This window comes from Mustela putorius, unplaced genomic scaffold (assembly GCF_011764305.1).
Source record: "Mustela putorius furo isolate JIRA1106 unplaced genomic scaffold, ASM1176430v1.1 tig00003909_pilon_pilon_pilon, whole genome shotgun sequence".
Lineage (NCBI taxonomy): Eukaryota > Metazoa > Chordata > Mammalia > Carnivora > Mustelidae > Mustela > Mustela putorius.
Window position 1 is genome coordinate 26,132,530 of NW_025422057.1, and position 16,816 is coordinate 26,149,345.

General features: G+C 59.6%; 1 protein-coding gene across 5 annotated transcripts; it reads left to right on the forward strand.

Annotated features, from left to right (window-relative positions):
• Nucleotides 1–236: 236 nt before the first annotated feature.
• On the forward strand, nucleotides 237–16,763 carry PSD (pleckstrin and Sec7 domain containing). Of its 5 annotated transcripts, none has more exons than XM_045068617.1 (18): nucleotides 238–368; nucleotides 1,693–1,751; nucleotides 2,970–3,706; nucleotides 3,989–4,091; nucleotides 4,583–4,946; nucleotides 5,663–6,103; nucleotides 7,248–7,442; nucleotides 7,607–7,687; nucleotides 7,897–8,009; nucleotides 8,480–8,538; nucleotides 8,645–8,734; nucleotides 12,692–12,735; nucleotides 14,118–14,308; nucleotides 14,393–14,463; nucleotides 14,570–14,727; nucleotides 14,900–15,044; nucleotides 15,332–15,475; nucleotides 15,947–16,763. In XM_045068617.1, the coding sequence occupies exons 3-18, from the start codon at nucleotides 3,053–3,055 to the stop codon at nucleotides 16,175–16,177; spliced, it is 3,084 nt and encodes a 1,027-aa protein (XP_044924552.1). In that variant the 5' UTR covers nucleotides 238–368; nucleotides 1,693–1,751; nucleotides 2,970–3,052; the 3' UTR covers nucleotides 16,178–16,763. The 5 variants fall into 5 exon arrangements, 4 of the variants coding, with proteins under 4 accessions (XP_004749435.2, XP_044924552.1, XP_012910043.1 ...); XM_013054589.2 differs by lacking the exon at nucleotides 238–368 and adding an exon at nucleotides 403–786 and having other exon boundaries at nucleotides 3,460–3,706; XM_004749378.3 differs by lacking the exon at nucleotides 1,693–1,751 and having other exon boundaries at nucleotides 237–368.
• The last annotated feature ends 53 nt before the right edge of the window (nucleotides 16,764–16,816 follow it).

Sequence of the window (16,816 nt, forward strand, 5' to 3'; positions counted from 1 at the left end):
CAGCTCAGCCCACCAGGAGTACCCCTTCTCGGTTGACCTGGAGATTTAGTGGTGGGGTTTGGGGCTCGACCCGCCCTGGGGCAGTGATGTCCCAGAACTTTAGGCTCAGACTTTGGTCCGCCGTCTCATCGCCTCCGCAGTTCCTGGTTCCAGGGTCCCCTCCGGGGAACCCCCGGAGCAGGAGCAGTGCTTTCCCCATCATCCATTGGTGGGGAGGGTGTGAAGGACGCTGAGGGCTACTGCTGTCGCCGGGAGCTCCCTCCTAGCAGGGCTGCGCTCTCCCTTCGTGCAGCCGCTTCATCTCCCTCTGCATAACGAAAACTGCTTCCCATCCATTATTTCATCAGGGCTTCGGGCACTTCTGCAAGGTGAGCAGCTCTGTGCTGTTACTCCATTTTAAAGATGGAACCGAGGCCCTGGAGGGGACGCGCCTTGTCCAGGGTCATGCAAGTCGCTATGGAGAATTCAGGCGTCCTAGTTTTCCCAGAATCCCTTCAACCCTCTCCCACCCCCCAATGCAGCAAGAAGGGAAAAGCCAGCAGCGGGGAAGGACCAAAGAGGGCTAACTTGGGTGAGGGACTTGCTTCCTTTTCCTTAGTCTGCTTAGGGAGGGGTAGATGGGAGGACCGACCTCCGCTTAGGTTGAGCCTTGTAGGCGCGCACCACCTCGGGACGCGCGCCTCCTCCTCCTCCCTGCTTTGTTCGCGCCTCTGCGCCTGCGCAGTGCGACAAATCTGGCGCTGTCCCCTTCAGCACCACGCGGAGCCCGCGCAGCCCCTCCCCGCGGTGAGCCCCGCGCGCCCCCGTCGCGCACGTCCTCGCGCCCCTTGACTGCCAGAACAGACCCCTTCTTCCTTCCGAGGTCACCACCTGCATGCCCTGGCGTTCCCAAGGAGAGCAGTTGCCATAGTAACTCTGGCAGTGCTTTCCTAAAATAGCTGGGCCCCCTTCTACCTTGGCCAAGGGCACAAGGGTTGCCTGCTCCCCACTTCCTCCACTCCCAGCATCATCCCGTCTAACCTTTTACCCGCAGATAGGCAGGACACCTAACTCAGGCAGCAAGGAAGTTCTTTCTAAAGTCTGACTAACATCCCTCCTGCTGCATCCTGGGCGAGTGGTCAAGGTTGGGTCTCCTGGGTCCGAAACGCAAAACCCCTTAGGGCTTGAGGCAGTGTTTCCTAGATCTCTCTTCCTTAAATTGACGGTCTCCTGGATTTAGGGGGCGGGTCCGGTCTACACCCATACTGGTGTGCTTGGCGCGGCCGCGTGCTCGTGGGGGCGGGAGCGCGTGTGGCATGTAACAGGTCATGTGGCAACCTCCTAGGGACACGCGTGGGGTCTGGAGCGGGACACGCGAGTGCAGCTGGGTCTGGCGTGTGGCTCAGGGGGCGGTGGAGGAAAGGGACCAAGACACGATTGGGGTGGGGCACGTGAGGGTCTTGGGAACAGAACCGGGGGTTCCATACATCCTCCCCCTCGTCAGGGGCGGGTCTCAGGTTGGCGGGAGAGCCCAGCGGGGACCTAGCGTCGAGAAGGGGGGCCTGCCTCCGGGGCTCAGGGCCCCGGGAAAGGGCGGGGGGTGGGTGGGGGGATTAGCTCTGCCTGAGCCGCGCGTAGGGGGGAGGGGGAGGGACTGAGAGGCAGGCGGGCCTGGAGCAACGGGAGCAAGCGGGAGCCGCGCTGCCTTCACAGCTGAGCTGGGCCCAGCCTCTTCCCCGCCTCTCCTCGGCCCCAGCTCCCGGCGAGCAGCGGTGAGTACTGAGGCAGCTCCAGTCGGAGCTGCACTGGGATGCCCTGGGCCCACACTGAGCTTCAGAAACCTGCCTGACAGGGTTGCTGCTCCTGACCTCTGCCCCTACCCTGCATTGGGATCAGAGGCCCCTTTACCCCTTTAAGGGCTGGACAAGATCTGTCATTCCCTTAAGAGGGAAGGAGGGACAGGGTCTGGCGCAGCCTTCCCACCCAGAGACCGGTGACTGGTGGGGGTTGGGGAAGAGGGTGTGTGTTCTTGCTTAAGTATGCGTGTGAGGGTGCATCTGTATTTGTGTGTGATTGTGACTAGTAGGTCTCAGTGTCTGATGCACCTGTGTCTGTGTGCTTTGGAGAATGAGGCCCTGTGTGTATATTTGGGTGTCTCTTTGTGTGTTCTTGTTTAATGACTGTGTGTGTGTGTAAAATAAGCATGTGCCTTTCCATTACATGCATATTTGTTATGACTGTGAGTGTATGAGGGTGTGTCTTTGGGTGTGTATGTGTGTGTGTCTGGGTCTGTGTGTGCAGGAGGTATTGCCTATGAATATGAATATGTTTAAGTGTGTACTGACATTATTTGTCCGTGTGTGTGTGTGTGTGTGTGTGTACTTGTATGAAGAACAAGAATGTCCCTTTCCCATTCAATATTAGGAGTAGGGGCCTTAGTTCTTCCCTTCACCGTATTCCTCTCAGCCCCTCATAGTCCCTATATAAACCCCCCCCCCCCATCTTCCTGGCTTTCCTTCTAAGAGGCCTGAGTTCTCTCTCAGTGAGGGGCTGCTGTAAGAGAGACTGTGAGGACCCAAGGCTGTAAGATGGTTATGACTGGCTGACACTCCTCCTCCAGAGGGTGGGGTACCAGCCTTCCCCCTCTTCTACCAGAAGTAGCTCCAACATGCCACAGGGACTCCAAGCTCACTCAACTTCTGAAATAGCTTCCTTTCTCCTCCCAGGGTGATGCTCAGGGCCCTCAGACAGAAGGAAAGGAGTCAGGGGCCTATTGGGGATACAATTCTTTTTTCCTCAGGCCTCCATGGAAGTAGCCCAAGTAGGAGGCCTGATCACTTCTAGGGGTGGGATCAATAATACCATATTCCCAGGACGGGCTAGGCCCCTGGCTCTCAGATGGCCCATCCTGCTTTCCCCTCCCTGTCTCTGCTCTCCTGCCCATCCACCTTCCTTGCAGCTCACCCCTGCTCCCCCTTCCTCTCTTGCAGGCCTGTCCGAAGAGCATGCTGCCCCCTCACTCCCCGCCTGGCCTCGCCATCCCTGCCCCCCCAGCCTGACCCCCGGCCCCAGCATGGCCCAGGGTGCCATGCGCTTCTGCTCGGAGGGCGACTGTGCCATCTCCCCACCACGATGCCCACGCCGCTGGCTCCCCGAAGGCCCAGTGCCACAAAGCCCCCCAGCCAGCATGTATGGCAGCACGGGCTCCCTGCTACGGCGGGTGGCAGGTCCAGGTCCCCGGGGCCGGGAACTGGGACGTGTGACAGCCCCCTGTACACCCCTGCGTGGCCCTCCCTCCCCCCGTGTTGCTCCCTCACCCTGGGCACCCTCTTCACCCACTGGGGCAGCCCCACCCGGGGCGCGGAGCTCTGTGGTCATATTCCGCTTTGTGGAGAAGGCCAGTGTGAGGCCACTAAATGGGCTACCGGCTCCTGGAGGCTTGAGTCGGAGCTGGGACCTGGGTGGGGTCTCTCCTCCCAGGCCCACCCCAGCCCTTGGGCCTGGCTCCAACCGGAAGTTGCGGCTAGAGGCCTCCACATCAGACCCACTCCCTGCCGGAGGAGGCTCAGCTCTGCCGGGCAGCCAGGGCCTTATCCATGGGCCACCAGCTCAACCTCAGGTTGGGACAGATGGCCTTTACTCCTCTCTCCCCAATGGGCTGGGGGGACCCTCTGAGCACCTGGCCAAGCTATTCCTAGGACCTGCTGACACTGGACTCCGGAACCAGGTATGTGACCTCCTTTGGACTCCCTGGAGCCCCAGGGACTCAGCAAAGGGGCAAGGAAGGCTTGGCCCCTTGGCAGGTTGGGAGCCCATCAGCTGTTCACTCTGAATTCTTCCATCTGTCCTAAATCAGTCTCTTTCTTGCCCTCCATGTTTGTCCCTGTGCCTTGGCATCTCTTTATGTGTCCCTGTGTGTTTTTCTTTCTGTGTTTCTGTCCTATGTTCTTGTGTCTTGGTCATGTGGCTTTATCGGGTGGTCGTGTCTATCTCTTCCTCCTTGGCTTAGGGAGACACCTGGTCCTCCCCCCGGGAAGTCTCCTCTCATGCCCAGAAAATTGCTCGAGCCAAATGGGAATTCTTCTATGGCTCCCTGGACCCCCCAGGCTCAGGTAAGATCCTGGATAAGACCAGGGGAACCAGGCAGGGCCCTCTCCACAGCAGCAGAGGCGTGGTGGGGAGACTTCCTTTAAACCTCCCCCCAGTCCTTTCCTGGGCTCAGGAGTTGTCTAATGCCTCTCCAGGCCTCCAACTTTCCATCTGTGTTATGAGGGAGGGTCTGGGGATCCTGGCTGGGTTGGGCCCCTCGAGGAAGCTAGATTGTGGAGAGAAGGGATGGCAGGATATCAAGGGTCATTCCATGAAGTAGGAAAGAAGCTGCTCTCCCTCAGGCCTCTCAAAGTTACTTGACAAGAACTTGATTTGAAATGAGCTTCACTGGCACCAGGAACAGCTGAGTTTGTAGCAGGAAGAATGGTGGCTAGGTAGTGAAAGAACTTCCTGCCGATATGAGGCAGTGGGAAAGAGCTCCTTCCTAGACCAGAATCTAGACAGGGAGCTGACCAGGATACCCTCTTGACCAGGATGCCTATGCATACTGCAGGTGCTAAGCCCCCAGAGCAGGCCCCCCCATCTCCACTTGGGGTGGGCTCCGGGCAGGGCTCTGGGGTGGCTGTGGGGCGAGCAGCCAAGTACTCCGAGACGGACCTGGACACGGTGCCCCTGAGGTGCTACCGCGAGACAGACATCGATGAGGTGCTGGCTGAGCGGGAGGAGGCTGACTCGGCCATCGAGAGTCAGCCTAGCTCCGAGGGCCCGCACAGCACTGCCCGCCCACCTGCCCCACGTCCCAGTCCATGCCTTGGCCCTTGTCCCAGCCTGGGCAGTGGAAATGAGGACGACGAGGATGAGGCAGGTGGGGAAGAGGAAGTGGACGACGAGGTGTTTGAGGCCTCGGAGGGGGCCCGGTGAGTGCGGGAACGGGAAAGGGACATGGCTTGCTCCTCAAAGCTGGGCCAGGGGCAGAGCTGGTATCAGAGATGAGGGGCAGAGCTGGAATGGAGATGAGGGTGGGCCTGGGAGGGTCAGGGCCAAGCTAGTAGCAGGAGATTCTCAACGGAGGCCCCAGGCCTGCCAGAATGCTGGGGATGTAGCGGGTGGGTGTGTGTCAGCAAGAGCCCATAGGGTAGGGAGCAGCCAGGACAGAGGAGGAAGAACAAGAGGTAGAGTAAGAGGTCAGGGGCCAGAATCAAGCCTGGGGGCGTGGGAGCATCAATACGGAACCTAGATCCTGGCAGGAGAGTGGGGAGTGTGGGGGCTTTCCTCTCTGTCTCACACCCCACTGCAGCTTGGAGCCTCGTCTTCTTCTCCTAAGATGTTGCCAGAAATAGAAATGGGATGGCAGGAGGGGAGAGGATCAGGGAGAAGGAGGAGAAAGGGAGATTAGCAGGGAGGAAGAGAAGGGATTGGGTGCTGGGGACGGGTAAGGCTAGGGTGCCCCCGGGGCACTAAGTAGCTTGGTGAACGTAGTGGGGATTCCCTACCCAGGTGGCTTTTTTAGAGGGCTGGGGGCCTGTGAAAAGGAGGTGATAATCCCCTTCACAGAGCCGTATGAGAATTCAATGAATGCCACCAAAGAGCTGTCCTTTTGGCCGCTGATCAGAGACTCTCCCTGCCCCTGCAGGCCAGGCACCCGGATGCCTCATCCTGGGCCTCTCAAGTCGCCTGTGCCCTTTCTACCCGGGACCAGCCCCTCGGCTGATGGGCCTGACTCTTTCAGTTGCGTGTTTGAAGCCATCTTGGAGTCACACCGAGCCAAGGGCACCTCCTACACCAGCCTTGCCTCACTGGAGGCCCTGGCCTCACCCGGCCCAACCCAGAGCCCCTTCTTCACCTTTGAGCTGCCTCCCCAGCCCCCTGCCCCCCGGCCTGACCCACCTGCTCCCGCCCCACTTGCACCTCTTGAGCCAGATTCTGGTACCAGCTCCGCCGCTGATGGGCCTTGGACACAGAGAGGGGAGGAAGAGGAGGCAGAGGCTGGAGCCAAGCAGGCCCCAGGGAGGGAGCCTCCTAGTCCCTGCCGCTCAGAGGACAGCTTTGGGCTGGGGACAGCACCCCTGGGCAGGTGAGTGATTCCTTTGGTTCATCAGAGTTGAGCTGCTCCAAGGGAAAGAGCCTGAGAGTGCAAAGATGTAGTTTAGGTTCTTGACCCCTGATAGAGTAGCAAGGGGATGCAGACAGCTCTTTTTCTATTTGAAGGACTACTTCCAAGGGAGGGGCTCCCTTGGTCTCAGATACAGTGACTTGAAAAACCATGATTCAGAATTGAAGAGTCCCCTGAGAACACCTTTCTTTCTAGGAAGGCCCTTCCTTCCCCCCGATGGAGCCTAACATGCTTGAAATTCTTGTGACCTTACCCCACCCAGCCTGGAAGCTTCTCACAAAGATGCAGCCAGCAGCCTGTCCCATTGCCTCCCTCCCCTATCGCTTCCCCTCTCCAGGCAGGAGCCTCTCACCCTTCTCCAGGAAGTCCTTCCACCAGTCTAACCTTTCTGCTCTCCCTCTGCCAGCTACCCTCTCAGCCACGGAAGCCATGGCAACAGGAGGGGGTGGCCAGGGAGACAGGGTTGCCTAGCAACCAGGAGTTTCCGGCCTCTGTCTCTGGGGTGACAGGTGGCTTTGCTAGTAGAGCAGCTGGGATGGCGGGAAGGGAAGGGGAGGAGGAGACGGGATGAATGGGGTGCACGTTGACCCCCATTCCCCTCTACACCAGAGCCTCTTTGTGGGTAGAAGAGAAGAACCAAGGAGGAAGCTCCTCTGCCTTTTGAGAGGGCAGAAGAAAGACGTAGGAGTGGGAAGGTGTCCTTGCTGCCCTCAAATCCTTGTTTGACTCTCCACTGTTCCTGTCTGTATCCCACCTTTGACCATATCCTCAGCGATAGAGGACTATGTTCTCAGGAGGGCCAAAGTGGAGATGGGAAATCTGTGCCTAACAGCAAACTCCACAGGGAACTTAGGAGAAGCAGACAAAATTCCCACAGCAGAAGGATGAATAGGAGTTAAATTTGATGTAGGACTTCTACAGAGAGATGGTAAAGATGGAATCAGCTGATAGAGGGAACCTGTACAGTGTCCTCTGGAGGAGAGAAAACTGCCTTCCCCATGTCTCCAACTGTCCCTCTCTGCCTTCCGGGTTTGGAGGCAGAGAAAGGATCTGAATGGCCTCAGAGGGACTGCCCCACCTCTGAGCTAGTGTTCTACCCCGGCAGTGAGCCACCACTGAGCCAGCTGGTGTCTGACTCGGACTCAGAGCTGGACAGCACGGAGCGGCTGGCCCTGGGAAGCACAGACACCTTGTCCAATGGGCAAAAAGCAGACCTGGAGGCCGCGCAGCGCCTAGCTAAGAGGCTGTACCGACTAGACGGCTTCAGGAAGGCCGACGTGGCCCGGCACCTGGGCAAGAAGTAAAGTCACTGGTTGGGAGTGAGCATGGGGCAGGGGGGAATGCATCTTGTGGGCAGCACCTCCTCATCCTTTCTATCTAATGGCCCCAAGTCTGTAGGTAACCCCACTTGGCCCCTTGACCCTTTTCCTTGAGACTCCACCTGTCTGTCTGCCCTGCCCACAGCAATGACTTCAGCAAACTTGTGGCTGGCGAGTACCTCAAGTTCTTTGTCTTCACGGGCATGAGTCTGGACCAAGCTCTCAGGTGGGTGTTAAGCCTTTTGAGGGCAGCCCCCCACTCTCCAGGCCTGGTGTGCAGGGCCTCCATTGTACCTCCTCTGTGCCCCTGGGCCTCTCTTCCAAGATGCCCTGATGTCATACTTCCCAGGCTGGCTGGGCATGGCCAAAAGATGGGGCTGCCTGATTAGGGGACCTTGGGTAGGGGTGACATGCTCCCTCTTCCCCCCTCCCCAGGGTGTTTCTGAAGGAGCTGGCATTAATGGGTGAGACCCAAGAACGGGAGCGCGTGCTGGCCCACTTCTCCCAGAGATACTTCCAGTGCAATCCCGGAGCCCTGTCCTCAGAGGGTGAGGAAGGCAGAGGGCAGGGCTCTCCCAGAGGGTCACCAAGGCAGATGGGCACAGTGTGTGTGTGTGGGAGCGTGAGCGTGTGTATGTTGGAGTGAATGCCTGCACAAGCTTGCAGGCATGTGAGCATGCGTGTGTGCAGTGGTGACGTGGCTTCATGAACGTGGAACTGTCCACATACAATGTGATTTGGCGGCACGGGGCCGCATAACGCAGAGGGGTCCCACTGGCTTGTGCACCCTGCACACTCCCAGAGGCATGGGGGTGCTGGGGAGAAGGTCCCTTTTCGGGAATCTGCTGGAGAAGAAAGGGCTTTGGCAAGAGGAGGTGGGGTTCACTGTGGGGTTCAGGGTTTACAAAAGTGTGATTATGGGACAAAGAGGGCAGGAGATAAAGTGGAAGGCTGGGGAAGATAGCTGTGGGAAGGATCTGTGGGAAGTGGCTGAGGCTAAATGTCGACTCTCCCCTAGACGGTGCGCACACGCTGACCTGCGCCCTCATGCTACTCAACACCGATCTCCACGGCCATGTGAGTGGGGGTCTAGTGGAAGGGAGCCCAGAAAACAGACCGCGTCCAGAGACTTCAAGGTCTGGGGCCCATGGTCCCCCTCACAGGCCTCTATGCCCTCACTTAGAACATTGGGAAGCGCATGACCTGCGGAGACTTCATCGGAAACCTGGAGGGCCTCAATGAAGGCGGAGACTTCCCCAGGGAGCTGCTCAAGGTGGGGGGAGGGGTCGGGGTGGAGGAGACACAAACGGGGATGGGAGGGGGTAGAGGTTGCTGGAGGGAGGGATGGGGACCTGTCAGCGTGGAGGTTGATGAGGTTAGGGGCTTGCCCGTCCCCAGCTCCTGCTGCTGAAGCCTGGGCTTTCTTGTGACTCAGCTTGGGGACTGCCCCCTCCCCCAACCCCAACAAGGCAGGCTCCCCCGGAACATGAGCGCTTGCGTGCAGTCTTGGCCGTTTGCAGCGCGGGAGGGCGGGAAGAAAGCTCTTGAAAACCCGTGATAAGGCGGCCTGGGACCTTGCATTTTCCTTAGGTTCCCCTCCTGCAGGGTTCACTGAGCATGGGAGGGGTCTCAGCATGGGGATGGGGACACACAGGTTCACTGTTTGCCACCTCCCCCTCCACCCCTTACCCCAGGATATATGGCCACAAAGGCCGGGCAGGTACTGCTGTGCTGGAGGGAGCTGGAAATAGAGGGCTCAAGAGGTTGACAAAGACTTTTCCAAGGTCTCAGAGCCAATTATATTCAAGCTGGGACTAAACACTTCTTTTCTGATTCACTCGTTGCCAGCCCCTGCTCCTACATGCCAGCCCTTGAGGGATTTAGCCCACAGGGACTGGTATGCATGGGAGGAGGAGAGGTGTCCTGGCCGGCCCTGCATGTTCAATCTTTTCCCTGCTCCATTGGTTTCATGAAGGGAGGCCTGGACTCATTTAAAACCTCAAGGGTTGGCAAATGGGTCTCTGGGCCATCACATACATGTGACTGCGCAGGAGTGTCCTTGGGTCCGTCTGTGAGCTTGGGGTGTGCTGGGCTTCTGAATTTGGGAATGTATCCAAGTGGGGGGCGTTCATTGTGAGTTTGGATTATCAGAAGAGTTGGGGTATATGCTTGGCTTGCATATATATATATATATATATATATGCTTTAGGGAGTTGGCAAATCAGGCGGTTTGGCTTTGGGTATGTGCTTTAACGGCCTACGATTTAGAGTGTGTCTGTGTGGGGCTGTACGTTGGGTGTTTCTGTATATTAGGTTGTATATCTACAGATTGGCTCTCTGATTTATGACATGAATCCGTGAGCAGGGATTGTTTCGTTTGTTTTTTAAAGATTTTACTTATTTGACAAGGGCAGGGGACAGCAAGCACAAGCAGGGGCAGCAGACATGGGCGCAGGGAGAAGCAGGCTCCCCGCTGAGCAGGGAGCCCTAATGTGGGTGGAGCTTTGGGGGTCAGTCCCCACGTCCTGAGATCACGACCGAAGCCAAAGGCAGCGGCTTAACGGACTGAGCCACCCAGGTCCTCGCATGAGCAGGAGTTGTAGGAGTTAAAGACTAAATTCTGATGTGTGCATCTGAATTTGCAGTGTCTGTGAATTGGGGGTGAGTGTGGATTGATGATTTGGCTACTTGGAGTGTATGTCTGTAAACTGGAGTGTGTGTACGTGAGTTGGGGTGTAGCCTCGGGCGTTTGAGCTGTCTTTGCTAGGGCGAGTTGGTTGAGACGGCTTCAATTCCATGGCTGCCTCCATTCTGCACCGCCCCTCCTGCGTGGCCTGTCCTGGTTCGGGGCGGGGAGAAGGGGCCCACGGAACGCGTTCCGACCTCCTCCGCCCCTGGTGCCCCTACCCTGACGAGCCCGGAGGCAGCTGCAGACCCTTTACAGGGTCAGCCCACCTTCGTAGAGGCAGGCCCGGCGGCGCGCGGGGGCTCCCGGCGCCCTCGCCACCGCCCGCGGCGCCGCGCACCTCCCGTCACCGGCCCCGGCGGGCCCCTGAGTCCCCGCCCCCATGGCGGCGGCGCGCCCGGGCCCCTGCGCGGTCGGACGCCTCCATTTTGCGCCGTCCCCGCCCCCAACCCTCGCCCTCCCTCCCCGTCGGCGGCCCCCTCCCGCTCGCGCCGAGCCGCAGAGCCCACAGCGCCGCCGCCGCCGTGCGCTCCGTGCGTCGGTGGGAGCCGGGCCGGGCTCGGGCCGGGCCGGGCCGCTCGCGCCGGCTGTCGGGGAAGCCGTCCGCGGGCCGTCCGGGCCGTCCGGGCCGTCCGGGCCGAGGGCGGGCGGGGGCATGGCCGGGGACCGCGGCGCGCTGGCCGGGCCAGCATGATCGGCGTCAACAGCATCCACAGCAGCGCTGGGCGGCTGCGCTCGCGCTCGCTGTGCTCCGTGCGCTACGGGCGCACCCACCGCGGCGCGGAGACCCTGTGCTACGGCTGGCCGCAGCGCTCGCGCAGTCTCAAGCCCGTGCTCTACACCGACCTGGTGGTCAGCCGCCTGCAGAGCCGCAAGAAGAAGAAGGCGGTGAGGGCGTTGGGGCCGCGGCCCACGCCAGGCTGGTGGGGGGGCTGCCGATGGTGTTGTTGGAGGGCGGCGTGGCTGAGGGGGCGGTGTGAGGGAGGCTCCGAAGGGGGCTCGAGCCGAGGTGGCGTGGGGCGGACTGCGGGGGGCCGAGCCCAGTGGGGACAGAGCCCATGGGTAGCCAGGAGTGGGCATGGACTGGAGGGGGAAGGGCAGAGACGGGCGGATTAAGATGGGCATCTCAAACCAAAGGGTCTTTGGGTCTTCTGGCTGGGAGCATGACGTGGAGCTCACCAACAGGATTTAGGACTTTGGAAGGAAGTCGTGGTTGTGGGCGAAAGGGGGTCCTCTCAGGGGACGGGGGTGAACTGGAGGACTGTAGACAGGTCGGATCTGGGTGGCCACTTCAACCTCCTGGCCCAGAGATGGAGAGTGGAGGTTTAGTGTCGGGGCTCGGTCAGGCTTGGGCTGGGGGTGTGCATAAAGCTGGGTTGTTCTGTGTAGGGGGTGGAGGCTGTGGGATGTACCCACCCTGAACAGGAGGTGCACAGGTGGGCTGCTGGGCTAGCCTTGTGGCTGAGTGTGACAGTGGGCAGTGAGAGAGCCAGTGACTATGGTATGTTGTTGGTGGGGTGGGGGGCTGTATCCCATCACAGGGAAGGCACCGACGTCACTACTGCACCCAGATCACGCAGGCAGCATCACACGCCACACGCTTAGCCCAGCACGCACATGCTGGAGACACACCCACTCACAGACAGGCTGGTGGAGTCGCCCCCACAGTGGGAGGTGCTGCAGTGGACCCATGCTGCAGGCCACTCCCAAGAAGAGGGGTCCCCTCTGTAACTCCTGGAGCCCATTCTCTACCCTACCACCACAAGACCCCCACAGTGCCCCCATAACAGCTGTACAGAGGAGAAGTGACTGGTTCAGAGTTGACAGGGAGCTTGGGGTGTGCAGGGTTTGGAAGCTGTAACTTCTGCCTTTTAGTGTTCGGTCCCCAGTAACAAGAAGGGTGTGATGGGGAAGGCTCACTCACCCTGGCATTAGACTTGCTGGGGCTGTCTGGGCTGGAGGAAGTGCTCAGCTTGCGCTGGGGTTGAGGAGCCGTGAGAATGTATTCTCTGATAACTAGAGAGGGAAGTGATGGGGTGAATCCCTGTTGTTGGGCCTCAGTTTCCCCATATGTTCTGTGTGGGTTTATCCTATGGAAATGGGCCAAGGCATATGACTGGGGGAAGGAGCGTTTCTTGGGATGCGCTTGTCTATTCCTTCCAGCACTGTGCTTCTCCCACCCAGGATCTGGGCGGGATGACCCCTCACAGTAGCAACAGCAAAGATAATAACAGCAGCTGCCATTTACTGTGCGTCAGCCGTGTGCCTGGGTGCCCTGTGCCAACTGCCTGCTCTACGTTACACACCTGTTACTACGTTTGTTCTCCCCCATGGATACTTGCCCAGAGTCCTGCATCGAAAGTGACATAGTATTGTGTCCTAATACTCTGTTTTCAGAGCCTCTGTTCTTGGTCATCACACCCTGGTCCCTGTTGTCTCCTACCCTGACTTAGGAGGGTGGGCTCTGAGCTCTGGCATTGGGATACATGGTTTACCGTCCCCATGAGTGACCCATACCTGCCTGATTTGTTCCTCCCTTCCCAGGCCTTGTACAGCTCCATCAAGAATGAAAAGCTGCAGTGGGCCATGTGAGTCCTGGGGCTGTGTGGTGAGGGAGCTTGGGGTGGGGAAGGGGCTGCCCGGAGAGGAGTGCTGAAGCAGGCTCTGGAAGTCCAGGCTGGGTGTGGGGTAGGGGAGGCGGGTGAGGCCATGACAGGCACTGAGGCAGCCTCACTGCCTTGTTTGGAGATGGCCGCCTGGACTTGGGGATCTGTGTCTTTTCTTCAGCTGGGTTGTTATGACAAGCTAGGTTGGGGTGGGTGGCCACTGTTAGCGGGCCTGGGAGGAGGAGTGCTGAAACAAAAAGGGAAGGTCCCTTGGCAAGCCAAATGGGAAAGCAGAAGTCTCTAGAGGTAGATAGAGCCCCCTCTCGGGTCCTAGAGAATGCAGAGTGTCCTAGAACAGGGGACCACACTGTCTACTCTTGGCAGCCTCAGTGGAAAGAAACTCAGAGTAAGTCTTAGAGGAGTCCAGACTAAGGGAAGAGGTCCAGATTTAGCCTCAGGGCCCCCAGTCTGAGGGGGAGAGCCTCATATAGGAAGCCAGTAGATCACTTATACTTGCTGCTGTCTGCAGAGAGGCCAGTCATGGGAGCTCCCAGTCTGCAGGAGAGATGTCCTTGGAGGAGGCAGAGCTCAGGACTGGGGTGCAGACTGGGGCTTCGGGCAAACCTTGAAGGAGGGGAAGCATTTGGGGAGAGGGAAGTTGACATTTGGGAGGCAAATATGTGGTGGCTGAAATGAGTGTGGGCCGTGGGGTGGGGAGACCAAGAGGAGGCAGGCCTGGCTGGCTGGAGAGTGTTAGGAGGAACAGGCAGCGTTGGCGGGGTTGGAGCATGGGCTCTTTGTGGGAGGCAATAGGGAGCTACTGCAGGTTTTTCATCAGCAGAGTGACAGGGTAGAACTCGATTCTTTAGATGTTATCTAGCAAGGCCTGCTGACCAAGAGATACTAGGTGACCACTAGGAAGCTACTTCTGCCAACATTTAGCCAACAAACTGAGCAAAGCATGCTGCTGGGTGTGGTTGAGACCACTGTGTCAGAGCTGTGTCTGCCCTAGTGAAGAAGGGGGTGAGGGTTGGTGTGTGTGTGCATATGTAGAAACAAAAAGGATGGAGATGAAGGAACAGTCATGGCCCTGCCCCTGGGAGCTCTAACCTAAGTGAGAAGATATGCTACTTAGAGGAATTCTCAGCTGAGCAGGGGGGCATAGCTACCCGTGGGGAGATCTGATCTGAGGTGGGAGACACAGGGAGCCTCGGGTTGAGGGTAGCCACAGCCTGTGAGGGGGGCCATTCCCCCACTCCCTCCACAGACAAGGAGGCACTTTCCTGGGGAGGGGGCAGAGGCTAGGACTGAGGGGGGGGTTGTGGCTGCAAGGCCAGCCCCCTTTGAGGTGATCACACCTGCAGAGACGAGGAGGAGCTGAGACGCTCTCTGTCTGAGTTGGCCGACCCCAACCCCAAGGTCATCAAGAGGGTCAGCGGGGGCAGTGGCAGCGGCTCCAGCCCTTTCCTGGACCTGACTCCTGAGCCCGGGGCTGCAGTCTACAAGCATGGGGCCCTGGTGCGAAAGGTGCACGCAGACCCTGACTGCAGGAAGAGTACGTGGCTGGGTGGGGTGGGTCTGGGGGATGGAGGGGAGGGGGCCTGTCTCAGGCCCCCTGACCTGTCTTCCTTTCCCCCAGCACCTCGGGGCAAGCGGGGCTGGAAGAGCTTCCATGGGATCCTCAAGGGCATGATCCTCTACCTACAGAAGGTGCGGGGCCAGCCCAAGGGGTTGGGGCTGAGCTGGCTCGGGAGTGTGGGTGGGCTGGGCCAGGCTGGGCGGGACCATGGCCAGGACAAGATGGGCACCCCCGCAGGAGGAGTACCAGCCCGGGAAGGCCCTATCAGAGGCAGAGCTAAAGAATGCCATCAGCATCCACCATGCACTGGCCACGCGTGCCAGCGACTACAGCAAGAGGCCCCACGTCTTCTACCTGCGCACAGCAGACTGGCGGGTCTTCCTCTTTCAGGCCCCGTGAGTGCCCTCCTCCTGCCCATCCCGGACCCCTCTATCCCACTCCCACCTTGCTCCCCTCCCTTGTCCCCGGATTGCCTCACTTCTTCCCAGGCCACACCCTGAGCCAGGACAGGCATCCTGGGACACAAGTCCTGGGCCCAGGTCCTAAGTGGCCATGTTGTCTCCGCAGAAGCCTGGAGCAGATGCAGTCCTGGGTCACTCGCATCAATGTGGTGGCTGCCATGTTCTCTGCACCCCCCTTCCCAGCTGCTGTCAGCTCCCAGAGGAAGTTCAGCCGCCCTCTGCTGCCCAGTGCTGCCACCCGCCTCTCCCAGGTACCCCCAGCTCCATCCGCCCATCCCCAGTGGGATGGAGTGGGGCAGGCCCAGCCGACTGCACTTAGGGCTGGCATAGGCAATTACATAGATGTCCGTCACCCCGGGACACTGGCCATGGGGGGGGGGCGGGTGAAGACTGGAATCCAGTTCCATTCCACTTGCCTAGGTGTTAACCTAGACAACTGTGCTTTGCTCATCCAAAGGATGGGGCACCTTTTTTTAAACACACACACAAAGGCATTATATGTACTAGAGGGACCCTGACTACATTCCCCCGGCCCTAGGAGGAGCAGGTGCGGACCCACGAGGCCAAGCTAAAGGCCATGGCAAGTGAGCTGCGAGAGCACCGGGCTGCGCAGCTGGGCAGGAAGGCCCGGGGCAAGGAGGCGGAGGAGCAGCGGCAGAAGGAGGCCTACCTGGAGTTTGAGGTGAACCTCCCTGCCCCAGTGCCTCTGTGGCTCCTTTGGCTACCAGTGGGACCTCTCTGTTCCACATACAGGCTCAGGCTAATGGTTAAGGGCACGGGCTCTAGGACAGGGGGACCAGCTGGGTGACCTGGGGCAGGTTGCTTAACCCCTCTAGGCCTGTTTCCTCTTCTGTGGGCCAGGGGATGCCATTCTCTACCCACTAGGGTAATGAAGTGAGATGGGGTCTGCCAAGCGCTCAGGGGCTCACTTTCCCCAGCTCTAGTCAAGGCTCAGGAAGTATCAGCGGTTACACTACGCAGCAAGAGTGCCTGCAGAGGGTCACCAGCTTACCAGGGGATCATGTCACAGTGGGGGCTCTGGGGCCCCAGAGGTGGACAGAAACCTGCTGTCTCCTAGCTTTTGTCTGCAGGTGGGGGGTGAGATGGGCAGAGGGTGGAGAGCAGGCTCACAGTGCCTGCCCCTCTACCTCAGAAATCCCGCTATGGCACATACGCGGCGCTGCTTCGGGTCAAGCTGAAGGTGGGCAGCGAAGAGCTGGATGCAGTGGAGGCGGCACTGGCCCAGGCCGGGAGCTCGGAGGACGGCCTCCCCCCAGCTCACTCCAGTCCCTCCCCGCAGGCCAACCCCTCCAGCCAGCCCAGGGCTCAGGGTCCCGGCTCAGAGCCTCGCACAGGGGCAAGCAGCGGGCGGTGGAAGCTCTGAGCTAGGGGTAGGAGCGTGGGGGGTCAGTGCCCACTGGGCACCTGCATGACAGCCCCGCCTGAGCCCGGGCCGGCCTCGGGCCACCCGCCAGGGCCCCTCGGCCCAGGGCCCGACCGCGCCGGACGCGGTGTCCGGGGCAGGGCAGGGCTAGGGCCTGGGCCTCAGGAGCCTAGGTTAGGGGCCCCTCTGAGACCCCCATTTTGTGATAATGTTTTGCACTTTTTCGTACGGGGCAGGGGGCTGGGGTGGGAGGGGCCAGGGCCCCTTGGACTTTTGATGCTTTTTTTTTTTTTTTGGCGGCGGGGAGGCCTGACGTTTCTGCTTTCTGCTGAGACCACCCCCACCCGACACCAGCAATCCCCCTCCATCCTGGGGCCTGGCTCAGATAGAGGCCAGGAGTTGGGGCTGAGCTGGTTTTCCCTCCTTCCTCCCTGAGGCTCACCCTCTCTCCTTCCAGAGGCGGAGGAAGGGTATCCATGCCTAGGCCCCCTACAGAGTCTGGGGACAGCATGGCCTTGCTTTCCCTTCTCCAGTGGGCCCTGCCCTTTGTATAGCCTCCCCTCCCATTAAACTGCTCTGGACTTGCTGGCTGGGCCTCGTTCTCCTCTCTCCAGTACCTGGCTTGGGGCCGGAGCCGGC

Bases quoted from the DNA above. Each gene is read 5' to 3' on its own strand.
- PSD (XM_004749374.3), top strand. From the start codon at position 2,786: ATGGAAGTAGCCCAAGTAGGAGGCCTGATCACTTCTAGGGGTGGGATC. The intron at 7,688-7,896 runs GTGGGTGTTAAG...CCCCCTCCCCAG, and splicing joins AGTCTGGACCAAGCTCTCAG to GGTGTTTCTGAAGGAGCTGG. The intron at 8,539-8,644 runs GTGAGTGGGGGT...GCCCTCACTTAG, and splicing joins ACACCGATCTCCACGGCCAT to AACATTGGGAAGCGCATGAC.